This window comes from Trichoderma ghanense (genome assembly GCF_004382785.1).
Source record: "Trichoderma ghanense strain CCMA-1212 chromosome Unknown scaffold_8, whole genome shotgun sequence".
Taxonomy (NCBI): Eukaryota; Fungi; Ascomycota; class Sordariomycetes; order Hypocreales; family Hypocreaceae; genus Trichoderma; species Trichoderma ghanense.
Window position 1 is genome coordinate 837,745 of NW_027395671.1, and position 25,538 is coordinate 863,282.

A 25,538-nucleotide genomic window follows, 5' to 3' on the forward strand; every position below is an offset into this window, starting at 1 on the left:
GCGAGCCGCTGTTGCCCGTCAAGTCTCCGGGGATCACCCCCACCATGCCGGATGAGCTGCCTCGCACGCTTGGGTCGTTTTGATACTCGTCCTTGCCCTGCCTTCTTCGTCGGAGGAACCAGAACAGGACAACACCGGCAAGGGCCAGCACGCCGGCGACCACGCCAACCGCGATTCCAACAATCGCACCGGTGCCCAGTCCTGACTTTTTGGATCCGCCGCCCGCGCTGCCGCCGCTTTCGTCTTTGCTTGGATCAGCCGTCTGTGAAGGAGAGCTGCCGGTGCTGCTGCTTCCCCTGCTGCCGCTGCCATCGGTGGGCGTGGTCGTCGGAGTCGATGACGGAGGCGGCGTGCCGGTGGTGGAAGACGTCGAGTCGCCCGTTGACTGTGACACACGTTAGCTCTGCTCTCGCACCGCGCGCCATGTTTGCATGCAAAGTTCCGCGGCGCAAACCACGGTCAAGTCAAGTCATACAGAGGATGAGCTACTTGTAGAAGTAGTCGACGTCTCTGCTGTGGAAGAAGAAGTGGAAGAGGAAGAGGAGGAAGAAGAAGAAGAGGCGGAGGTGGAGGTAGCCATGGAGCTGGAGGACGTCGAAGCGGAGGTTGAAGCTGTGCTCTGCACCACAGTCTTAGTCACACTATCGGTCACGATCATGGTGTCCAGTGGATGCCAGGGGGGTGTTTTCATCCCACCGGGTTCCAAGGAGAACAGGACTGGGGTTTTGACAAGAAAAGGCTTTACACGAGGGTGGCCGGGCAGAGATTCCGTTCCTCCAGGTCGCAGTTGGGCTCTCGCGCCATTCATTCAGGACTGGGCTCAAATCGCAACGAAAGATGGGCTCAAAAGGCAGCAGTTGGAGCATCGCAAGAAGAGAATCATGGACGTACCTCGGTGGGCGTTGATGTGGAAGCCGGTGCCGTCTTTGTGCCGGATGGGGCGACGTCGTTGAGAACGAGATAGCCATACAAGCCACGGCCGCCGCAGTACTCGTCAGGCCAGGCAGGGCAAGGCAAGTTGCACTCCTTGACGTCGACTGTCGAGGCCTTGTCGGGATAGTAGTTGGAGCACCAGCACGAGTTCTGCTGAGTGATGGCGAAGGCGTAACTCTTCTGTACACACCAATGCGTGCAAAGCCCGTTCGTCTGGTATATGCTGACGTCTGCAAAAGGTCAGATGGGTTATCTCTCGAGTTGCGCTGCTGCCAAACTTACTCAGTGGCGTTTCCGCCGTGTTGAAGCTAGAACAAACGTTGACATCTATGGCAGATACCAAAGTTGAGAATGCCAATACTAGGAAGATGGCGCAGCCCTCTTGCAGGGCAGTGGTCCTAAACAAGCGCATGGTGAATGTTGCGAAGGAATAAGATTTTGGAAACGTGGTTCTCCCGAGCGCGACTTTCAAAAGGGCACGAAAGTGTGAGATGGTCGCTCCCTTAGGTCTGTCGATGACGTGACTTTTGTTTCTCCCCCGAGGGTTCCCTTCACTTTGTTCGTCAATCAAATGGGCCCTCAGAAACGAGCCATAACCGTCCCTTTGATTGTCTGTTGAACAGCTCGCCGCACACGGGCTGGGCGAGACGAATTGCGCAACGCAGTTCTTGTGACGCAAGAACGATCCGACGTGTCAAAATCGTTCAGTGTCGATGTTGTCGAGAAAATATCAAAGTCGTGCTCGGCGCGGCAGTGAAACAGCCGAGTCGGGATGGATGGTGTCTTGGTCAAGGCGTGGTGAACGAGGTGTGGTGAAAGCCGACGAAGGTCTTGATAAAATCAGAGACACCACGGTGCTGACGAACCAGAAATCGAATGCTGGAATGCTTCGATGACAACCGTGGCGTTATCCTCAACACCGAGTTATTCGTTTTTTCTTCTTCTTTTTTTGGTGATGGGCGATGTTGTGGACTGGAATGTAGCAGCGAGACGCAAGCAGGGCAGAAGCGAGTGTCGCAAGCAGCTGCACGGATCCAAGGCAGAGAATAAGAACAAACGGCTCGCAGTACCGAACGGGAAGCTTGTCTCAGAGCACAAAAAGTTCAGGTAGGAAACCTAAAGAAGAACAACAACCCCTAGACAAGACCAAAGAAACCAGAAAAGGATAAAGAAACAAGGAATTAGAACCAAAAAAAGAAGACGAAAAGGAGGATAGGATGGTCGGCCAGGAACAGCGCAGCCGGGAAGCGGAGACGATGAGAAAATGTCCTTGGACTAAAAGCTGGCGAGGGTGCCTTTTCTGTTCAAGGTCCGGGTCTGTTGAGAAACCCAGATGCCCAACCGTCTTTGGAGATGATTGACAGAGCGGACGGGCCGGGCGTGGCTGGCGGCAGAGGAAGTCGAGTGGGTGTTATGGCGAGTGACTCTGGCGCGTTCGCTCTGGCTGTTGAGGCGCTGGCGACGGAGCTGGTGGCTGATGGTCGAGGACGGGACTGGCGCTGCTTGAGGAGGTCGTGTTATAGACGGGCCAGGCAGTGCTGCGCAGAGGGCGACAAGGCGATAAGGCGGAGGTCGAGAGGCGAAGATGAGGAGAGAGGGTGTATGAGTGGAAGCGGGAGAGGAAGGGAAGAAGTCTGGAGATTTGCAGAAGCCCTGGGGTTGGACGGCGGAGGTACAGGTACGAGTACAGGTACGAGTACAGGTGCATGTACCGTGGACCTCTTACGCGCTGCTTCTGCAGGTTTCTCTCCAGGTACAGGCTTCCAGCGTCCCGGGGAGGCGATCAGGCCCGAGCGCTGGCAGTGACAGGCCGATGCCTGGAGTGACTGGGATGCGCTTTACTGGACTGGACATGCAATGCAAGTAAAAGACGATTCTTGCTGCTCGGTGGCGACGGGTTATTGTGTCCCGAGTACCACCATGTTTGCTATCAATGGCTGGCCCGTTCAGTGGTGTCGACAAAAAATAGAACAAGCAAGCAAGCATCGCTCCTGATGTTCAGTTCCATCGTCTTCGTCCATCTGGGCATCTGTCCAGCCCGTGCCTGTGGCTGTTTCCTCAGTACCGGTACTTCGTAAAACAGCCACGCTAGAACCCGTCCTGACCCCTGACCATGGCGTCACTGCGGCGCTACGGGCGACGGGGCAGCTGATGGCGGCATCTGGCCAGCGGGCCAAGGGCTGCTGGGGGGGCTGCTGGAGCCCGCTAGAGGCCGCTAGAGGCGCCGTGCGCTCGAGGTTGCGAGCAAGCCACAGTGGGCGCCTCGTTTGTAGTCGGGTACGTTGTCTCGGTAGCAGCAGCACGAGTCGCTCCAGGCATGGGAACCGCTGCTTGTGGTGCTGCGCTTCCGTTTGCGATGGATCTTGCCAGAATCTCTGGGATTTCAACCCTTGGAATATAAGGTATGTACATACGGCCGGACGGGGTGGTCGCAGGTTGCAGGTCAAGCTGCAGGTCGCTGGTGCGTGTACCGATACAAGCCCTGCCAGCGGAACTCCGGCTTTTCATTCGCGATCGAGCTGTGGCTGATACATCGACACAGGCGGCAGTACACGGAAATCACGCCTGTACTCGTCCGTGCAAGGGAAGCAATGAAAGGCTTGTGTATGGCATAATGCATTAATGCTGCCAGCATTGCGGTTGCTTTTTGGCATCGATGACGCGACTATGAGGGCAGAGACCTGCATTTGTGCTGGCAATACGTTGCATCCCCGGCCTATCGTTTATAGCAGGGGGCGATGCTACCTCAGATATTCAAGTATCTCTGCAAGCTGACCAGTACCCAAGGTATCCGTATACTCGCCAACAAGAGAAACAGCTGACTTGATAACTCGGACTCGAACTGATATCAACCTCATCAACGGCTGGACATCAAACGGAGCCTAAACCGAGTCGATGGCGCTCAACTTTCGGTACGTACCGTCAGCAGTGCCGTGTCGGGGCTTGCTCAGGGCGTTGGTACGCGGGTGCTTGTACCGGTACGAAGCACAGCGACCAAGAACCTGAACCTCAACTGAACCAAGACCAACTTGAAGCAAGAACGAACCGACTTAAGCTGCCACTAGCAGCACATGGCAGGAACGAACTGGAAGGTGCCATTGGGGTTCTTGCAGGCGGATATTCTCCGCTTCCGCCAAATCCTCATCTTTCTCTTCTCCATCGTCTCCATCACCACAGAAACTGTCGCGACGCGGACAAAAACAGAGATAACGCATCATCACCATGAAAAGGGTCACGATGGCCACACAGAGTCACAAGCCACCAGCACTTCGTACATGGGGCCACATACGAGGGAACAGGTAAGAGCAAAAAGAGGTCACAGAACAAGACAACACGAAACTGCTCTGCACTTGTGCTTGTGGTCGACGAATACGAGCAGCAGATGACGGTGTGTGGGCTGCTGCTCGTACGGAGTAACCGCCCTCGACCGGGATCGTGTCCAGCGTGGTTTGTGTGGCTCACTCAACCTTGACGATTGGAACCGACTGCGTTTCCGTTGGCCCATGGCGAGCTGTGGCCAAGAGCCTAAGCTTGCAAGGCTGGAGAGGGCACAATCTCCACCATCGACAGCGTGCCCACCCACACCCACACGCACAGCACGTACGAGTACAAGCTCTTGTCTGTCTTTCCCTCTGTCTGCACAGGTACCTAGGTATTCGCTGCGCTGCGCTATGCCTCTCGGGGCATGTATTCCAAACTCGTACGTCGTACAGCGGGATCGTGGAAGTGACGGAGTTGACGCGCAGTTGGCAGTCGCCGGAGCAGATGCGATACGAGGGGCGGGATCACGCGGTGGAATCATCCCCGGCTGTCGAGTGAGGGCTATGGAGGCTACGGAGCAATTGCCGCTATCTACGAAGCAAAGTCCGCCCTAATCTCGTGGGCATCTGCCTTGTTGCCATGAGCGATTTTGCTGAACACACAGCGCACTCTGGGCCCGTGTTGGATGTTTCAAATCGGATCCATCCAGAGACAGACGACTTGTCTCGAAAGCTCAGTCCTCGCCTCGCACCGGCAGCAACGATTTCTTGGGTCCGTGACGATGGCACGTCTGGCTGGGCGGGAGGGCAAGGACCAGGATGCGGCCGGCAGTGGGGAAGGTGTGGCACCACCCTCACGACTTTGCTGGATCGAGGCAATTGTCCTTTGCTTATTCTGCTGCAGAAGAGAACCTCGACGGATGCTTGGTGCTGGACATGCCCCTGTAGGTACAGATCACCGATCGAATCCTCCCCAGAACACGATGACCCGTGGCTCCGCATGCGTCTGCGGTACGTATGTACACGAGAATTGTCGCAAGAGACCTCAACTGGCACTTGGAGGGCAAGTCACGGATGCGCAGTGGACAGCAACGACAAGTGCCTGGGATTTAGCCGTCGCGATGGCATCTGTGGCAAAGGGCAGCATTCAGGTTTTGTGCCCTGTATGCAATTGCCGACCCTTGGCACGATAACGATAGCAAGCAGACGCAGACGCACTTTTGCTGGCCACAACGGAACGAGACCCGCGCTGATAATGCCTTGATTTCGCTGTCGCGGTGGGCCACAGGGAGTCCTATCGAATCTCTCTTTGGCAATGCGAGTTCATTGAGCGGATCGCCTTTCCAGAATGCTACGTTCAATTCGCCTCTACCTGTTGAGCTGCTATTTATACTTGCACCAGCCACAATCAGATCTGTATCTGGACTGTTCATGGCCTGAATCTTCAAGGCGAGGTGGCAATGAGTGCTTGTATGTACAGTACATGTTCATAGATAGGAACGTGAAGCAGCAGTCGTCTGCAGGGTGCAGAAAGCGCAAGCAGGGATCAAGACGTCAAGTCAAGCTACCAAGACGTCGACATGTGTTCCCCGCATGGAACCAGAAGCTCGTTCGACGTGAGCTCTCGGCAACCTCAACAGGACCATCCCCGCAGACTGCTCGCACACGCGCGATCCTCGCACTCGTACAGACAAGCCACACGTCCCCATTTCGAAGGCCTTTCCGAGAGGGCAACTCCCTTGCATTGGCCAATCGCGAGGATATCTCCCCCACGGTTCGTTCCCCCTCACCCCAACCTCGTTACCAGCCTCCCATATATCATGCAGCCAACCAAAGGGGAAAAGAGGTTAGGTCTCTCGTCGGGGACACCATCATGCAAGTGCTGCGAGACCTTTTGCGGAACCTCAACAACAACCTGATGCTCTAAGTGGTGTTTCCTTGGTGGTGACTGTGGCCCTTCTCTCTCTCTCTGTCGGATGTCACGGCGTTGGCTTTTTGAGGGATCGGCGCTGGTAAGCAGCGGTCGACTCGGCACGCATCGCTTCATCATACGATGGGTTTATCACGGGCAGACGTGTGGAGAGGCTCCTACGCGTACGACAGGTGACTGTGGCATCAAGGGACCGATGCTGCAGGACGGTCTCCAGAGGTGAACTTCTTGCGTCGATTTTCAAATTACGAGAGCGCAGCTGTCTTCGACTAGTCGTGCAGGAGGCGCCAGCTCGAGTTTTCACCCTTCTCTCCTGCTCTTGGCAGCGTGTGCCAAGGGGAAAGGCGATGGAAACAGCAGAGACGTGAATGGACGGCAAAAGTCCTTGAACCGAAGAGAAGGCGACTGGGAAAGACTTCAGCCATTCTTCTGCGCCACAGATGACGCCTCGTTTGTCGATCGGTGTACAGCTCATGAGGGATCGACACACTAGGACGATGGATCATCACGGATATTGGGAGCAGCCGAACGGGTGTTTCAAGCACAAGTCTTGTGGTTCTCTCTGTGGGCGGCCTGCGGTTAGTATTCTCCATTGCCATGTGAGGAGCAGCAAAGCCGAGCCATTCACATCAGCGATTGCTTTCCATGCGTACAGATACATCATCAGCAAGGCATACGATTCTCTCTTTGTGTAATACGCGAAGGGTGTACAGTGCATGCGGTCGTCTTTCACGCTGCAGCTGCTAGCACCACCACCGACATGCAGTGCGGTGACCAATTGGGTGGCCAAACCGCCATACGAGAGTGATGCAACGAGCTTCACGCAGCTCTCGTTGATGCTAGCGCGGCTGCGATTCTGTACTGACGACAAACGAAGAGACGCCATTGCCGAAAGCCCACGCAGACCCCGAGTCAGTCAATCGGTCCATTCTCAAGCTTTGTTGGTGCCTGGGCCTTGGCTTTTCGGAGCCAAGAGGAGTTTGAGAGTTTACGCCGCCCATGAACGTGTATCGAGCGGATACGAGGGGATTGTGACGAGGAAACGCTGGCTCTGTCTTGCGTGTTCCGGTACAACGATGGACGGTCTTGTCGCGTCGAGTTCGGATTTGTATCTGGACATACTGCTTTTCACATGAAAGATTTGATATTCTGTCATGGTGGACCGATCGAGATTTGAGCTTGTGAATTTGGCCCTTCAGCCTCAGCTCCAGCGAAGGCGATGAGAAACTATACCTACCCAGTGCTCGCTTCGAAGGTTGCGAGTTTTGGCCCCTTTTTCTCTCCAAGCCGACGAACCTCGACCTGTCTCGAGCGATGGCTTGACATCTCCAGGGTCCATCCCTCGAGGCAAGTGAAAAGTCTAATTGGAAAAGCGACCCAGATGGCGACGCTTTCTTTTTTTTTTCTTCTCCCTACGCCGGGATATTCTCTATCTGGGGCGCGGGCTGAGCTCCTCCCGCGCCGCGCCAACCAAGCCCCGCGAATACGAGCAAGCCGCGTTGAGCTATCGACGGCGAGGACCTGCTCTAGGAGGCGGTAGTGCCGTAGCCCGGAGGCATCGCAGCTGTCCGGCTGTTGTTTGCCCCGGACTCCGTATCGACACGTACAAGTGGCTCTGTCATCTGCGATGGGATCAAGTTGGCAGGTTGCCGGGAATGAGAGCCAGAGGACCCTGCAGCTGCGCCCCGATGGGGAACCGAGATTCGTAACCCTAGTTGGTTACTGTATGTCCTTTTGGTGAGTGGGCGCCAGCATACGTGGAAGGGGTTGTTCATTGCAAGTGAGATCTGATATGCGGGATGGACGAAGTACCGAGACTGGTGGGTGAGCATCAGACGATGAAAGAGAGAGACGCTTATCAGTAGTCGCGAGGTTAATGAGCCGCGATGACCTTAGCGCTGGCTTCAATGCTTAGTTGTAGCCCATGGTAAGAGTGCAGTACTTTGCCATGTTGGAAAACGCCATGAGGCGAAGTGGGCGGATATGCTAAACTCGAGATTCGCATTGGCAGGAGGATATTACTAGATGGACAACAGTGGCTGATTTGGGAGGCTTGCGTGGATGGTGTTGCACGTGGGCTGGGCTGGGGAAGTGATAAGCCAGTTGTATGACCACCGTTCCAGCATCACAATCATGAACTCGCATTCATGAGAGATGCATTGATCTTGCAAAGGGGAAAAAAAAAAAGAAAAAAAAAAGGGAAGAAAAAAAGAATAAGGGGTTGCTCAGAAGAGCTCAAGCTGTTGATCTGTCGTGCACCTTGAGAGGGCTTCACGATCTGGTCAACCTGGCCGATGCTGGTCTCGAGAGTTGATAGCGGCGCATCTTCGGGCCTTGATAAGTCTCCCAGGTTACGTTCAAACTCCGGCTGGGCGCGGCATCGCATGGCTCCGGGCTTCATGCAATCATCCAACCAGCATCATCATCTTTATGATCAACACCAGCATTTTGTGAAACCGGCATCTGCCGTTTCTGTGCAAGGGGACCAACAGCAGAGAGAGAGAGAGAAAAGGAGACTCTTTGGCTGCTCTGTCGATGCGGGTCACGCATGTGACTGTTTGCTGCAGCCCGTGTCTCGACTGAACGGAGCTGAACCGCATCTCCATTGCCATTGCCATCACGTCTCACCGTCGATCCGACCGCCGACCGCCGTATACGAGCTACACGATCAATCTCTCCGAACGAAACGTAGCTATACCGTCTATACCAACCTACCCATAGATCCTCCTCCTCCTCCTCACCATGGGCGCCATCTCGCTGCCCGTCGCCAAACCCGCGCCCCGTCGCCGCCGGCGCTCCCTCCCCATCCTCCTGGCGGCGTGCCTCCTCGGCGCAATGGCCCTCCTGCACGTCCTTGTCGCCCTGGCGCCCTGCATGGTTGGTGCGACGTGCTACCGCGGCTACCAGTCGGCCTATAGCTTCGACGCCGGCGACGCCTCGCACCCGGACTGGATGGCCGCGGTCCCGGACGACGTGCACCTCACGAGCCTGAGCATCCCGGGCACGCACGACACCATGACGTACGGCATCGGCTCGCAGACGCTGCAGTGCCAGAACTGGAACCTGAGCACGCAGCTCAACAGCGGGCTGCGCTACCTCGACATCCGGGCGCGGGTGAGGGACGACGAGCTGCACGTCTACCACGCGAACGGGTATACGGGCTTCAGCTACGAGCAGGTCCTGCTGGACGTGTACGACTTTTTGGATGCGTATCCCTCGGAGGCGATCATCATGCGCGTGAAAGAGGAAGGGGGCCCGATTGGGACGAATAATTCGGTTTCGTTTGAAGATGCGTTTCGGTATCACCACTGGTCGTCTCCCTCGACGGCGCCAGGGTCGGCGAAACACTTGCACAACTACGATTTCGCCGCGCCGATACCCACCCTCGGGGCGCTCCGCTCCAAAATCTTCATCCTCCAGAACTTCGGCGCGCGGGACGGTCCTTACGGTCTGCTGTGGGAAGGACCCGAGATGGTCCTCGAGGACCTGTGGGTGATTCCAGACGTGTACCACCTCGCGGAGAAATGGACCGCCATCCGCGATGCCCTGGAATACGCGGCTCTGTCGCCAGACGACAACAGATACCTGTATCTGGCGCACCTGTCCGCCTCAGTGGGTGTACTCCCGATCGAGGCCGCCGCGGGGCCGATGAACAGGACGATTCAGGGCATGAATGACATGACGGGGCAGTATCTCGAGGACGCGTCTGGCAATGACGACTTGGCGAGGGTGGGGGTCGTGATTGTGGATTTTCCGGGGAGGAGGTTGATTGAGACTGTGTTGAAATGGAATGTTTGGTTGCGATGACCCAATGATACTAGTAGTACTACTCTTGCGTTTACTGGATAATATCGGCTTGCATTCTTGGGGTTTGAGACATGGCGTTTTTTTTCTTTTTCTTTTACTTGGATGTTTATCTTATGTTTAGCATACCTGCTCTTGATGTACGACTACATGTACGAGATATATGCGCATAGTCGGAGCATTTGATGTCCTTGGAACGAGGATCATGGCGGGCTTTTGAGATGCCTTTTTGGCTTGAACAGCGGTATATACATCCATACACATCCAGGTTATATGGCATCAACATGGATACATTTCTCATTCTCTCTTCTTGCCATCCCTTCCCACATTCCATCTGCCTAACCATCCATCCATCCATCCATCCATCCCGCCCATTCATCCATCTCCCATGCCATCCATCCATCCTAGGCTATATACAAGAAACAAACCCACTCCAACACCAAGCAAACCGAAACAAGGCGAAAAGAACGCTCAATTACATTCCGGAAAGAAAAAAAAAACGAGAGAAGTGGTGATATAAACTCCCGACATATTCTCCCAACCAATGCATATCCCAAAATTCCCCCACCTCAAATTAAAAACCCAGATACCCAAACCCAACCACTCTCAGTCTCTCTTCCAGGTCTCACTGCCGCTTCAAATCTTCACTCCGCAAAGACTTCTTGCTCTTAATGCTCCGTATCCCCGGCGTCCCCGCCCTGCTCACCGAAGGACTGCTGTCCTTGCTCTCGGTCCCAAAACTCTCGATTCGATCCACCATCTGCAGCACCTTCGTCTTGGGACGCTCAAACGTCATGGCCTCGGCCGTGTACACGCTCGCCGACCGCGCAAACGACACGTCCGTCGCTATCGAAATGGGCCTCTCGCTCCTCGTCATGTCCGTCACCACCGACAGCGGCCGCTCAATCCTCTCGCCTCGATCCTCGTAGTCGTCCTGGTCGATGCGCAGGAAGCCGTCGTCGCGATCGCCTTCGTCCACGGGCACGCCTCCGCCCTCGTCGTCGTTGTGGGAGCTGAGCTTGCTGGTGCTGCGGAGCGAAGGCTCCATCAGGGATGACCGCTTGTCCATGTCAACGAGCTCCGCCGTCTGCGGCATGTGAAGAGGCAGCCTTTCGTCGGTGCTCGTTCCGTCGTCAAGCTCGTCGGCATTGACAACGCGCAGGCGCTCCTTGGGGACGGTAAACATGACCTGGACCAGGCGGTTCTCTACGGCTCTTTCGATATCCCATTCGTTTTCTCTCTCCATGCCGCTGCTGCTCGCCCCACCCTCCCAGTCCTGGCGCCCTTGCTTCCTCTTGAGAAGCTCGCTGCCCAGGGCTGAGAGCGGGGGCTCATAGTCGTGGCTCAGCATGTCTGTTGAAATCTCCCGTGGAGATCGATCTGTGGCAGACAAGTCACCCGAGGGCGACTCGGAGCCAGAGAAGACGCGTCTCAGCGAACCTAGCCAGCTCCGCCGAGGTGGCTTCGATTTCGACGGCGAGCTGGGCTGCTGCAGTTCGTCGTCCTCAAGCGGACTCCCGGGCGTTGTTCTGCCGAGCAGCAGGTTGGGGCCTTCTGCCTGCAAAGCGCCGAATCCCGACTTTGCCGTGTTGTAGCTGCTCGAAGAGGAGCTGCCGGGCTTGCCTGGCTCTGTTGTCGGCGCAGAACTGCCGCCAAAGAGGCCAGCCGTAGCAACGATGGCGGACCATCGGCCGGAGCTCGAGCGTCCCAGCCCGTCTCCCGCGCTGCGGGTAGACTCTGACAAGCCAGAGTCCATGTGGAGATCGTCCTCGTGCATGCCGGACGAGCGCTGAGAGCTTCGCCGCGTTGGCGATGAACGGCCCTGCTGGCGAGTGCTATTATATCTTGCCAGCATGGCATCCGCGGCATCGACATCCGACACCCAGTCTTGCACATCCGGATCGTGCTGGAACGGCCCGTCAGTGCTGGGACCCGCCGTGCTCTGGCCAGGGGGCGGAGGCTGGAACACTGGCAGCGCCCCTGAGGCCACGGCAGCTGTTGGCGTCATGAATGGATCGGAATACGCGTCCGACGTGGGCGTGGTGGCCTCGACAGGATTGACCTTTTGGTAAGACAAGTCTTCTTCATCATCCTCCATGATGGGGTGGATCTGACCCGGAGTGGAAACAAAGCTGTTGAGCTGAGCGTTGGCCGGCACATAACCGCCGCGAATCTGTCTAGCCACTGGCTTCCTCACGACCCCTGGTACGACAGGCGCATAGCCGCCATACGAGCCACGCATGCTCTCATATCCAGAAGATCGGTCGTCTCCATTCGTCCGGTATGGATCATCGCGATTATACCAGCTTCGATAGCCCCATGGGAAAGCATCAGGCCGCTCAGTCATGTCAACACCATCGTGCACAAACATGCTGGCGTCTTGGGCCATGGCCCTGATGGTCTCGTCGCGAGCAGCCCGTCTCCGTTGTTTCTTGCGCCAGCAGAAAAAGCTGACCAAGGCCAGAATGAAGAGGATCAGCCCACCGCCAATGCCAAATCCGAGGCTCAAGCCCAACACTCTTGACTTGGCCGTATCAGACGTCTTGCCAGGGGCATCTTCCGGGCTTTGGCCACCGGTCTCGGCCGGGGTAGGATTGCTGTAGGTCGCCGACCACGTCAAGTCGGTCAAGTTGAGAAACTGCGGTGCCGTGGTGACGCCGGACTGTCGCTTCCTCTTGCTGGACGAGTCGGAATCACTAATTTGCCAGCCGCCGTACACCATCATGACATTTCCGGGCAGGATAGCTGCTCCGTGCCCATAGATGCCGGCCTTTGCAAAATCCGGCTGTTGCTTCGGAACCGTCCACCTCCACGAACTGTACGCCTGGCTCATCTCCAAGATGGCCAACTGCGGCTCGGCTGCGTTCGTCACATCGCCAACCCAACCCCCTAACACAATAATGGAGCGCCCATCCTGGCTCAAAACGGCTGTATGACCAGATCGGCTCTCCACGCCATCGGTTGATTGCTGAACGTTTACGTAGGACCACGACTCCTCGGGGAGATTCCACACGGCGGCGGTGCTCATGTTGATGAAGGCTTGCTTGGTATGACCGCCGAGAATGACGTACGCCGTCTGCTGTGTGACCGTGCCGGAGATGTTGCTCATGGAGCTTTGCAACGCGGTGAGACTGAATCCGGCTATGGGCGTCTTAGGTCCAGAGCTCGAGGCGATGCTTTGGGCGTACGACCTGGATGAAGGGCTGCTGTCGGCTGCGGCGAGAGTCAGCATGCCCGTGGAGTAGTTCGCCGCAGACTGCCAGCCCTTTGAGCTGTCCGAGGGCGTATCACACATGCCACCGTAGCTGTATATCGTCGGTTCGTCCAGGAGCGGAGCCAGGGTCGCGGAAAAGGCAATGGTTCCCCCGAGGAAGTACGGCCCTCGCGATGAGCTGCCCTTTTGCGACTTGCCGAGCGTTGTCGCGTGCTTCATCCAAGCCGCATCACCGCTACTCCCAGAGGCAGCCCCCTCTCCATACGTCCACACGCTTCCCGGCCCTTTGTCACATTCTCCAGCGTACACCAGCACCGCGCCTTCTTCCGTCCTCACCGCGCCGAATGCCGTGTTCTTCGAATTGTCTCCGCCCACGAAAGGCAGGCTCGTCGTGACGGGGCTCAGCTTGGTGTCGGCTCCAATGGTGCTGGAGATGTTGAGCGACAGGAACTGTACATTGTCGTCGCCATCCTGGGTGAAGATGTAGGCCAGATCCGAACCGTGGCACGCGCTCTGGTTGAAGCACGCATCGGGCGCGAGGATCTGCGTGGGAACATAGGGGAAGCTGTGCGCAGCGGCCACCAGGGGAGCTCCCAGCAGCAGCGCCGCGGTCCCCAAGAAGCGACACGACGGCGCACGTCCTGATGTTGCGCGATGCGGGTGCGCGCGTCCGCGAGCAAACGGATGTGGTGGTGACACGGCCATTGATCGGGTTCGCTCCGAGATCTCGCTTCGCGCGCCGAGGTGTTCTTTGTTTCCTGACTATGTTCTGGGGTATCTCTGCCTAGTCGTCGCTCGTCGATCATATCATCGTGGCATGTCGATCCTCGCAGCCTTGTCGCAACCGTGAGCGTCGGTCTCGTTGGGTTTCGTCCCCCGGATTCTTCCTGATGCTGTTCGCGTCCGCCTTTTGCCAGCTCGAAATCGCATCCACCGCCTTCTGCCAAATGAGTCGTGACACTGCTGCAGCTTCCCCGCAAAGGATCGAGGGCGCGCAGTGGAAGAAGAGCCGGAGCCGGGGATCCAAGCCCGCAGAGAGCCAATCTCACAGGTCTCAGAATACGAGGCGGCGCGAAGAAGCGAAGCTGGGAAGTGAAACAAGGATCAATGGATATGGGGTCAGCCGCTTTTGTCCAGCTCTCGCCTTTGCCCAAGAAGAAAGAAGAAAGAAGCAAAAAAACAAGGAAGCTGATGCCGTCCGTTCAAGGCCGCGGGAAAAGGCCAAAAGGCGCGAGAGATGCAGGGACCGTGGAGTTGTTGGAGCGACAAGGAATAACCTGAACCTAAAGGCAGAAGAGAGACGCACAAAGCGGTGGGCTGCACCCCGGCTATAGCGCTGGGCAAGAGCAGCAATGCTTCCTTCCCAGTTGTCAACAGCAGCAGTATCAAAGGAAGGCGCAGCACACGGGCGACTGACAGATCCGGGCTCGGGCTGTCAACAAGGGGCGGCAAGAGCCAGTCGGGTCCGATGGAGGCGAGGGAAAGAGCTAGCATGTGCAGCTGCAGCCGGCCATTGTTGCCGTGCTTTGTGGGCTGCGGGTTGGACCTGCGCGAGGCTTTAGCCGCTGGCAATCAAGGCAGGCGCTGCATGGAATTATATGCTACTTTCACGATTGACGCACAGCCAGATTTGTGTGCTACAATACCGTACCAGCTACATACAAGATCTGCTAAAGAGAATATACCCGTCTTTCTTAAATCGTGACAGTACTCACTCCTTAGAAACCCAATTCTCTTCATGGCAACCATTGTCAGAAATTTGCCGCTTTCATAGGTATCTATCTGACCAACACACTGTTTAACAACTCGCATATCCATTTTCACATCAATTATCCTCCCCCCCACTTCTCCATTTGTTGTCATCGTCCTACCGTCGTTGCACGGAGCAACCAAAGCTTGGCCCTCTTCCGCTTCCCTAGTCCAGCTTAGGCCCTTTTAGTGGCTCCAGACCTCGAATTGGATATCTGACCACTTGTGGCAGTATTCAGCTAATTCGTATGCATGCTGAGAAGAACACGCTCTGGTTTATTCCAGTAGATGCTGACGATATGTCCTGATATGACTGCTGAAGCTCATCGCCATGAAAAGAGAATCATAGCAGAAACGACAATGCGCTGCCTTCGTGACAGCCACTCCTCCTTGCCGTCTGCTCATCAGTTTGCCATCAACCGTCTCCCGAACTGCCTTCTTGGGCAACCCTCATCCCAGCCACCTATCAAAAAAAAAAAAAACAAGGACATGTGACGCACAGAGGGGCTGGGCAAAACACGACCATCTCGACGAATCGGCGTCTTCTTCTCACCAGATCCATACACCAGAAAAAGACTGGGGAAAAGAAGCGTGCAGATGATGTGCAGCTCAGATCGATGCCATTGGACACGTTCATTGCGATATAAGTATGCCGCTCATCCATTCTCTTCTATATGCGCTTCCACCTGATCCATGTAGAGGCGATACACGCGTATCGTGGGCATCAGCTCGTGCTGACACGCATCCCGTCCATCGCCTCAGCCCCCACAGCTGGGAAATGACGAGAGCCTAGAAGCGCCGGCCACCGTCGACTAGCAAGGAAGAGGCGGCAGAGGAAATGGGCATAGTGGTTTGTATGACCTATACCAACTGTTCGCCCTCGGTAACAGTTAGACAAGTATTCAGTGCACATGGACGGCATCATATGAGACATTTGTCCTGTATATGATGATTCTCTATTATAAGCATCAACTTCAACCGCCAAGAAAAGATGCAAAATAGCCCGCGTGTTCTGGCCCTCTACAAAGCCGTCTTTGCTTCTTGACTCTCGAAAACTGAACCTTGTCTCATCTCGTCTTCTCTTACAAGTGTCGTGCTAAAACTTATTCATGGAAACAGATTATAGATAAATCATTACAACTTCTTTTCCTCTTCTTTTCTCTCCTCTTCAGCTTGCCGCAACAACAAAACCTGATACAGAAAAAGAAAACAGGGCCAACCATAACATGCAGGCAGAATACAAAAGCCGGTAGGGGGTATCAAGTAAATAGACCGCCTTAATAGTGAATCTTTTCCTCCCAGATTGGTGGTCGAGCGCCCTCGGCATCCCACTTGATGTGGTTCTTCTCGTCGAGCTCTGCGCCCTCGTCGGTAATGGGAATAACTGTGCTCGAAGCAGCAATCTCCTGCTTGGACAAACCAGCTGGGTCCGCGGGGATCCAAATGACGGGCGTCTTGCTCGCGACGGATGGCGGCAGGTATGCTTCGGCCTCGATCTCTTCGGCGTACTGAACCGGCTGGGCAAGGTGCTCCTCAGTGAGGAAGAGTTGGCGCAGAGTGTGGTAATCAGCATAGATCCAGGGCTTCAGGAACCTGAGAACAAAGTTGCTCCGTCTGCCAGATGCTCCTGGCGCAAAGTTGGGGACAGATCCCTTGCCAGCGGCATCATCGTTAGACACATTGTTAGAAGCCAAGCCCTCCTCCACGCTGGTGTCAGCTTTGCCGGCGGTTCGCTGCTCAAGAGCCTCCTCTTCCGCCTGGAGTGTCCGTGGCAAGCCGAAGAGGAGAGGGTCAAGCGTTCTGGAGAGAGTGATGTGGTACAGGATGGTGAAGACGAGGAAGATGGCCATGAGAACGGCAGGCCCCGCGGCTTTGGAAACGGAAAACAAACCAACCATGCAGATCTCAGCCAGGTAAATACCGGCAAACAGCTGCTTGAGGGCACGAGGATAGATCAAGCCGTGCGTGTCGACTTTAGTCTCCGTGACGAAGAGGATATTGTAACGGTAGGCAAGGTAGAACAAGCCCATACAAATAGTCGACCAGAACAGAATCAGGGGAGCAATGACGGAGTAGGTGATGCCTGCGAGGAACTGTTAGCACATCAACCTAGCGTAGAGGCAACAAGGAACATACTAATGACTGCAATGTTGGTGTAGACCGGGAGAAGGTTGCCCCAAGAAAGAGCGCTGAGGCTGGTCCACTTCTTGTACATGGCTCGGGGCGTCTTGGCCAACAGCTTGTACAGCAGCGTAAAAATGAAGAAGCCGACAACCTGAGTCACGACACTGGTGGCAATGGTAAGACCCTGAACGATGAAATAGGAGATGTAGAAGTTTGACGCAGTCGGCAGGGCTGAGGAGAGAATGTTAAAGACTTGTCCCGGCTGCTGGGCAATCTGAACGAGGGCAGTCGAGGCTGCGTTGGTCAAGGTCTGGATCAAAAAGACTTGGATGAGCTGGAAGAAGAAGTAGGCGCTTTGGGTAAAGAGCTCGACGCGGGACTGGGAGACTTCGCCGGCCATTCGAGCGCAGAGGCGCATGATGACGGGGACCAGAGACATGAGGATGGACAGGGCGACTGCTGGCAGGAGGCCTGAGATGACTCCGAGAATGGGCTGCGCACGATTAGGACATGTCATACCAGGTAAAAAGAGACAGCGCTCACCTTGGGAATGTTACCAATCCAGGTCAGACCAGGAATGCTCTTCAGCGTGTTCACCTGGGCGATCAAGCCGACAATACCAACGGGAATTGCCCAAAAGATAATGAGCGCGGCAATGAAAGCATAAACGGCATAGTGGCGGATGATGACTTGCCACCAAGGGAGGGCCAAGTTCTTCCAGATGACCTCTCCGGGCTGGACGCCGATGGCCTTGGGGTCCATGTGCAGGGCCTCGTGGTGGGTAACGGATTGATATGCGAATTGTGCCTCACCCTGGGTCTCGAACTCGACAAAAACAGCCCGGACCTTTTCATAGTTGCCCGACCTCCAGTCAGCCTGGGCCTTTTCAACCTCGGGGATCAGTCGCTGCAGCTCAGAGCGGCTCCATTCGATGGTGTCGACCTTTTTGCCCACGAGACCAAGGGGGCCGAGGCGGTGGTGCGGGCGCTTCTTGTCCGGGATCCAGCGCGAAGCAATGTTGCCTGTCTCGATATCGCCGTCTTCCGTGTTGGCGGAGGCGGGCTCCTCGGGCTGAGCCTCTCCCTTCTTCAGAGCCTTGATACGGGCCTTGTTGACGAGCTTCAGGAGGCTGATCTCGCCCTTTTCCAGCTTCATGGCGGCATCATCTCGCTTCTCCACCAGGTCGTCGAGCTCGTCCGTTTTACCACAGACCCAGACCCTCTTGACTCCGCCGAACATGCCTCGGATACGCTCCTCACTGTTGTACTCATCCGGGACCGATGTAAAAAGAACGGTGCGGGCAGAGATTCGTTTGGCGTTGTGGGGGTTGATGTGATGAGCCTGGCGCAAGTTGATGTAAAAGATGCACTCGCGCGTAATCATGTACATGAGGAAGCCATAGACAGCCCAGCCGACAAAAGTGTGGGCGTAGAGGTAGTTCTTGTGCGTATTGATGTCGATATCGCTGTAGGACAAGACCTCGAGCTGGGACAAGTGCTTGCCTCCGGTGGCGTCGATCGGGAACAGAATGGGCCAGGTGATGAGCAGGCTGACGAGACAGATGACGAAGCAGATGCGCAAAAACCGGAGGAAGAGGTAGGCGTCGAGGCTCTGGTGCGTGAGAACGTAGGCATCGGGGATCTTCCAGAAGGCGGCGAACCAGGTCAGCCAGTTGCTTGGTACACTCGGCGTCCGCTCCCTACGGGCCGTCACCGTCAGTTTTGACCAGACAATGGAAGCTCTTCCGCATGGAGAGAAGCAGCACTCACTCTTCGCGTATAGACCCCAGATATGTACGCGGCGCATAGAAGCGCCGCTGAGACCTCCGTAGGAACAAGAAGATGATGATGTAGATGCTCGATACTACTAGTACGGGAATGAGAGTATCAACCATGCCTACGGCCAAGAACAACGTCGGTCAGCCATCTATCAACAGAAGAATCGATCCTTGAACGAAGCCCAAACTCACCCCATACGGATTGCGGTTGACTTTCTCGCGCAGACCCCTGGTTCTCATCAGGGGCCAGGTTCTTGTCGAGCCAACTGATAAAGTTGCCCATCTTGACGACGTCGTCGCGTCAGGCGATGCTCGAATTCGTCACGAGAGGTGGCCTTTCGGATGTATCGTCCGTCGTTTGTAACGAGTGAATGTAGTAAACGAGCGGAGAGTGCCAGCTGCGCAGTGAAGTGATTGCTCCAAACACGGTGGATCGAAGAAATGCAGAGCAGGGATTTTGTGAGACTTGACAGAGATTTGCCAAGGCGGAGGGAGGGAGACGGGCGAGACAAGAGGCAGGCCCGTCTAATAACGCCAGCCGAGGCTACCAGTGTGCTTGTACCCGTGCTCTTGTGATTCAATGCTAGCAGAATTGATCAACAATCGATCTGGCGTTGGCGACACAGACGGGAACAGGGAAGGCGAGTTCCGAGCAGCTGAAGCTGAGCGGCAGTGGATGCCGAGCCTGAAATCGTCAAGTATAAACGCGTATCCCGTCGAAGAAAAGGCACGAGGAATGCGCTCCCCTTGATTAGTACCAGGTACTAGTAGAAACTCTACTCTTTATCTTCTCGTTGGGGCTAGCCCTCTTTTTTTTTTCCTCTTCTTACTCTCCTCCTGTTTCTCTTGACCTGACGTTGATCGATTCCTGTCCACCCCAGAGCTGAGCTGGATCCGATGATGAGCTGGCCGTGCTACTAATAAAGACACTGTCTCAGCCCGGCAAGGACCCGGCTGCGGCGCCAATCTGCTGATCTAGCCTATGTGGGCTCTCCCTCGCAGGAGCTTGGAACAGGGTCGGCGTTTTGGATGGTCTGAAATCAATGCGTGCTTGGCCAGCTGCGATTGGATCTCGTGCGTATGTGGCTTGGGCGGTTAACGAGCGGGCTGGCCGTGCCAGACGACCGGAAGGCGAACAAAGATGTCGATAGCGAGGGACAAGAACGAAAGAGAAGCGCAAAGGCTGTCAGGATGCAATTCAAAACAAGCCGAGGATGAAAAGAAGAACTCCGAGACTAGTTACGACCGTTGCCTGCATCGTCAATATGCAATTACTCGCTTGCAAAGACTCTGCGCCTCGCCCAATTGCCGCGCTCCTCAAGACCCTTCTCGGAAATTGATGAAGAGAATTTCTCTCTGTCTTTGCGGCTTGTCCCTGCCTGTGCACCGAGTTTCAACGCCCAATCTCATTTCCCAGGAGGGAGGGTCACCGTTCGATAAGCTCAATGGGGACGTGGCTTGTGGGTTCAGCTCCCCCCTGCTCGGCTGCCCTCTGGCTTTTAGCCTGTCTTTGTCACGTCTTGGAGAGGAAAAACTTGGCTTGCAGCTCACTCTATATCTCTTTTCTCTCTGTATCCCTGCTCAGCTGTATCTTATGTGGGCCGAGAGGGACGGCGCCAGTCACACGCAGGCGTGGGTGACAAGCAGCTGTTTTGTGTCCTTTTACTGTACTCAATCTTCAATCTCGTCATACTACCCCCTTGGCCGGGCCAAAACCTGGTTTTGGAGCTGGGTCTAGACTCGGTGCCGGCCACGCGGTTTTGTCTGGATTGGAGCTGCTCGGGTAATGAGGGTGTGGCGATGGGGATGATGCAGACCGTTCTTGGCCTCGGAGCCTGATTGAACTTCATGTGAACCTTTTGGTGAGCTTATTGGGTTCATTCTGGCTCAGCGGTGGTCTAGTCCCGGCACGTTGTGAAATCGCTGTGGCGTCAAGTTTCGTCAATTTGCGTCGAGTTTCACCTGGTTTTCCCCACGGGCACAGGCACGGCTAAAGAGGACAAAGCAACGCCCCTGGAACATTGCCCCCCAATGAGTATCACGTGTAAGTATTCAGACCCTGCCCATCTGCCACGCTCAACTACGAGTACTGGCGTAGCACTCAGTTTTGTCTGTATCTACTCCGTCGGTGGTAGTATCTGGTGGCTGTATATGCTACAAGGGGGATCATGTGAGAGCACAGAAGCGGAGACGTGCATTTCCGTCATTCCACATCAGCTCCGGATCATATCAGAGCGGTGCAGGTACGGCCGAGTTTTCGTTCGCCTAGCCCAAGGTTGCAACCGCTGTGATGCGACTATCCGCGAGTTTTGTCTCACTCAGGATATGTTGCTGGACGCATTGAGGTTTGGCCTTGAGGCGGCCTCCTGCTAGTGAGCTGTAGCCAGGTGCAATTCGATCATGGACGACTACAACAGCCTCTTCAAAGCGTGTTTGACATGTTGTTGGTTCGATTGCGATACCACCTTCGAGTAGATCTATTACTCCTCGACGTAGACGAACGGTGTCGACCCCCGGAGTTGACCCCAGCTCCCCAGCTTGGGATCGAGATGATCGCCGTTGAAGCTGGCTGATATTCATACAGTGTGGGCGGTGCCACACTCTGACTGTTCTGCGTCATTATCAGCTTCTCACGACTACTCGATGACATAACTCTTCGGGAGACTGTCGGACAAATCTCGGCACTCTGAGCATTCCCTATCGCAACCCAGTGCAGCTAAAACACCATGCGATGTGGGATTCTAGACTCTGATTATAGGGTAGCATGGACCAGACTGGAGACGTAGCCCATGGTTTGATAAGTGATGAGACTCGAATAAACCATTACGATAGAAATCAGGTCTTCTGAAAATCGACCTTGTCACGCAGCGTTATTCGGAGTAGTGGTAGAACACGCTGCAGGACCTCAGAAACGGACATTGAGGATGGCAGATCTACTGTTTGAGCGAATGGTGCTTCTGTTTCTGGGTCATAACCGTTAGTATCTTTTCACCTTGAGTGGTACTTGATGATTTCTAAGACCGTACCTGCTTCAGATGCCGCAATTCAATCCATTTCAGAGCTCCCAAGTACTCCATACGCGTCCACCGAATCCCATCTTGGTTCGAGTGCTGCAGGACGTCACCGTATGTACGCCCTTAAAACCAAACCAGCTCTTGATATAAAGAAATGACCATTTGAAAGATATGCACCATGATGTAATCTCAACATAGAGACGCATAGAAACGTAAACGAGATGAGGATCCCATGTATGATCTCATCTACACTTGACCACTGCTGACCACTACGACCTCTTTCATCCATGTAACACTTCGTTCTTCAAGGAGGTCGTCTGCTTCCACTTCTCCCTGATGAGCCCTTCCAGCAGACATCTTAGATAGAGTAAAAAGTATAGCGTCATCGTAAGGTCTCTTGCAGAGTTCTACAAGCGTCATGTCCGACAACTTACGTGAGGCTAAGCGATGGGTTCCTCGCGTTCTGTTTCTGGAGACGTCGTCAGCCGTGGACTTGTAACATCATAATGTGGCTCATAGCTGTCCCGACTATTCAAACATTGGAACTGTTGCCTGTTGACTTTTGATTTACCAGGAGTCCCTATGCCTCTTACCGTGAGCTCTTGCCACTGGATGTCATGAAAGAGGTTCTGGGAAATCTAGCCCCCCAGCGTTCGAAGGTATACATTCTCGTTGACGTACTAGATGAATCTCAACACCCGACGGGTGTCGAGCAAATTTCCATTTCAGACGTTCTGTCTGCAGACCAAGTCTCGACTGAACATCTTTGCAAGATGCATGGCGGAACTCATGGACGGTTTCACGGACTGTAGATATTCAGGTTCGGGCGAGTAGTGGAGATGTGTATGGGCACGTGCGCCATCAACAGCTCACATAGTTATGGAAGATTCCTAAGATTGGAAGGATTTGAATCACGTATAGTGAAAGTGGGAAGACGGAAGGAAAGCTGTAAAATATCTTCACAGAATGAGAGCTTCATGTCAAGGCTTCGAATTGGGACGCAATCACAACGCGAAAATTACTTTCCAGAAGGCATGGCCTGGGATTTTATGAACCACCTCCTTTTCAAAGCACCTTTCAAGCCGCAGCTATCTCCATACGGACAGTATGATGTCCCTCTGACCCATTCCAGCCACTGTACTCATTGATGATATCCCGCGTCATGATATCATGTTGGCAACTTGCCAAACAACAGACCACCTTGTGTCAGCTGAAATGCGCCATCTATTGCTGACATTCTGAAAACGAGGATCAAGGGTCTAAGTCGAAGGAAGGGTCAAGATTCGAGTTTTGCGAACTTCCTCGCCAGATGTTCCAAAGTAGCGGCCAGAGCGGAAACTGTGAGGCTGTCAACACATATCCATCATAAAAATTTGAGTCACGAGTCTTCTTACCTCCAGTGCAGATTGCCAAGGCCCACGTTACGGCAGGCATCTAGATATCTGCGCACCTCTCTGTCGATTTCTGCTCCCCAAACTGGCAGCCCATCCAGTGCGCTGTACCAAGCCTCGTAACAAGCATCGAGCATTCTGCCAATCTCGTCCATTGCTTCCTGATCGGAGAGGTGCTGTGCCTTGAGTATCGTGACTAGATTGTTCCCTGCATCGTTCAACTCCTGGGAGAAGTTAGAGGAATGTCTCAAGGGCGGGAAACGTTATCATGGGCAGAGACATACCACTTCCTTTTTGTATGATAAGATATCGTTTGAACTACTCATCGGTTATTGGAAGGTCATCATCGGTGATTATGGGACGCAGACTTACAGAATCACCAGGTCTACAATCGTTCGAGTGCACAATTGCATTGCCGGGTGGTTAAGCTGAGCTTGGGAGAGCTTGATGTTCTCTGCGTATCTATGAGAGAATATGTTAGAGTTTGTAGATCTCGGGGGACGGAGAGTCGTACTCTACCAGCCGAATAGCCAATATCACACCGATCGTTTCCCTTCGGTACCTCATGTATTCGTCCACGGTTGGGGCGGCAGCATAACCAAGCTTTGTTCGCTGAGATTGATAGATCAATCCGTCAACATATTTCTTGTGGGCATTTTTCCAACGCTCTTGTACTTCTATTGACCAGTTAGGGCTTCTTCAAAGAAGGGGAGGTTATTGATGTGTTTTACCTGGTGTGGCACCCTGCCGTACGGCGGTTAGCGAAATATACTCGGATAGGCTGGAGTCCACATACCATCTTGATTCTGTCCCAGATAGACTGGAACGCATATATGAGAGGCTTATCGGCTTGGGTATAAGAGGACTCGTTATTCAGGATTGCGAGAATGGAATCAATCTCCGCCTGTGCCGCAGCTGGATCATTCGCTAGATGTCCTTCATCGAACTCTATCCATCACATATGAGCAATCTTGTTACCATATCTCGAGATTGAAGAGGCTTACGATCATCGAAATAGAACACCTATAGATCATGTTAGATCAAACCGACAACCATCGGGTGAGCTTAGGACTAGACAGCACAACTTACCCAATTTGCCCAGTCGACGGCTGTGCGAAACCTGTCCTTCTCCGCTGAAGGGGCCCATACAGCCGCTGCGAATCCGAAATCGGTCTTGTTGAACGTCGCCTCTGCTTTGCCTTTCAACTGCAGCAAACTATCTCCTGTCAGCCAAAGTAGCAACCGCAAGAGATTTCAAATTTTCAAGTCAGATTTACCTTTTGAACCACGCATCTGCTTCAGCCTTGCCATCTTTGTAATGCGGGTTAATGGTAGGCTCAACAGCCATGATGGAGGAGAATAGATCCGGAATCACGACATGACGTGGCTTGTCTGCTTTCTTCGATGATTGCAAAGTGACTGCAGATGCGTCTAACCGCAAGGTAGGCTCCAGCACTGTCAGTGTAGACATCTTGACACAATAGTTGGCCACTGGAGACTGTATGTCTGTCAACACAATAAGCTTAAAAACTTTGTTGTTGGCCGTATATGTATGTGACACATCATCTCTGTTGGCTCGGGCTCTGAGGTTTAAGTAGATATCGACGCAATCAGAGCACATCTCTCGGAGCCAGCAGCGAGCAACATCAAGGGGTAGAAGCACATAGAATTGAAGAGACTCCTTCGCTTCTGCTGATGCCTTGCCAAGTTCCCCTTCCCAGACTCCTTCGCTTCTGCTGATGCCCTGCCAAGTTCCCCTTCCCAGTCCGCCCTCCTCGCAAGAGCGAGATATCAGACGGATCATTTCCGTATATCCGCGCCGGCACTGGCATCATCCCTTGACTGAAGCGCAGATCTTCTGCTGATTCTGAGAGCGGCATCATACTTGACTTTTGCTATTGCGGATCCGGTTGTCAGACGCTTTGCTGAGCAACTACGGTGCCCATGTCCGGGGAGAAGTACTCTAAGCTTGTCTGCTGCGGTTTCGGGGTCGGAACTGGTTTCTCCTGTTGCTTCTTTGGGAAGCTCCTGACTTTCTCCGAAGCCTTGACAACCCCGGACTCGACTCCCACTGCTCATTTTCAGACACGGCACTTGGCTATATCCTTGTTGGACGGATGAGAACATTACTAAGTCTTCTATAAGCCGCTGTCCCTGAACTTGACTCCCGTCTTTCTGCCACGTCACCTTGCTACCAAGATGATGTCGTTTTGTGTAATTACCAGGGAAGAAAAGAGGACGGTGTAGCGGTGAAAATCCTTCAGCAGAGATCGGATCGCAACCGAAGCGCACAGCCCCGAATCGTCGGCTTGACGGTTGACAACCGCATCGAATGACCGATC

At 54.4% G+C, this 25,538-nt stretch overlaps 6 protein-coding genes across 6 annotated transcripts; 3 read left to right on the forward strand and 3 right to left on the reverse strand.

Annotated features, from left to right (window-relative positions):
• Window positions 1-1,705: 1,705 nt before the first annotated feature.
• CCMA1212_006887 (uncharacterized protein) lies at window positions 1,706-3,548 on the forward strand (the record flags this gene model as incomplete). Its single annotated transcript, XM_073704078.1, has 5 exons — window positions 1,706-1,712; window positions 1,803-2,040; window positions 2,298-2,611; window positions 2,936-3,210; window positions 3,234-3,548. The coding sequence occupies 5 exons, from the start codon at window positions 1,706-1,708 to the stop codon at window positions 3,546-3,548; spliced, it is 1,149 nt and encodes a 382-aa protein (XP_073557448.1).
• A 1,285-nt stretch (window positions 3,549-4,833) lies between these two features.
• Window positions 4,834-5,457, forward strand: CCMA1212_006888 (uncharacterized protein; the record flags this gene model as incomplete). Its single annotated transcript, XM_073704079.1, has 1 exon — window positions 4,834-5,457. One exon carries the CDS (start codon window positions 4,834-4,836, stop codon window positions 5,455-5,457), a length of 624 nt encoding a protein of 207 aa, XP_073557442.1.
• A 3,408-nt stretch (window positions 5,458-8,865) lies between these two features.
• Window positions 8,866-9,930, forward strand: CCMA1212_006889 (1-phosphatidylinositol phosphodiesterase; the record flags this gene model as incomplete). Its single annotated transcript, XM_073704080.1, has 1 exon — window positions 8,866-9,930. One exon carries the CDS (start codon window positions 8,866-8,868, stop codon window positions 9,928-9,930), a length of 1,065 nt encoding a protein of 354 aa, XP_073557443.1.
• Window positions 9,931-10,552: 622 nt separating this feature from the next.
• CCMA1212_006890 (uncharacterized protein) lies at window positions 10,553-13,846 on the reverse strand (the record flags this gene model as incomplete). Its single annotated transcript, XM_073704081.1, has 1 exon — window positions 10,553-13,846. One exon carries the CDS (start codon window positions 13,844-13,846, stop codon window positions 10,553-10,555), a length of 3,294 nt encoding a protein of 1,097 aa, XP_073557248.1.
• Window positions 13,847-16,167: 2,321 nt separating this feature from the next.
• On the reverse strand, window positions 16,168-19,074 carry CCMA1212_006891 (Uncharacterized protein; the record flags this gene model as incomplete). The annotated part of the gene is made up of 5 exons (XM_073704082.1): window positions 16,168-16,973; window positions 17,027-17,507; window positions 17,558-18,713; window positions 18,784-18,910; window positions 18,984-19,074. 5 exons carry the CDS (start codon window positions 19,072-19,074, stop codon window positions 16,168-16,170), a joined length of 2,661 nt encoding a protein of 886 aa, XP_073557247.1.
• A 3,990-nt stretch (window positions 19,075-23,064) lies between these two features.
• CCMA1212_006892 (Presilphiperfolan-8-beta-ol synthase) lies at window positions 23,065-24,759 on the reverse strand (the record flags this gene model as incomplete). Its single annotated transcript, XM_073704083.1, has 10 exons — window positions 23,065-23,143; window positions 23,200-23,420; window positions 23,481-23,514; window positions 23,569-23,658; window positions 23,711-23,893; window positions 23,928-24,144; window positions 24,201-24,219; window positions 24,286-24,412; window positions 24,474-24,687; window positions 24,756-24,759. 10 exons carry the CDS (start codon window positions 24,757-24,759, stop codon window positions 23,065-23,067), a joined length of 1,188 nt encoding a protein of 395 aa, XP_073557250.1.
• Between the last annotated feature and the right edge of the window lie 779 nt (window positions 24,760-25,538).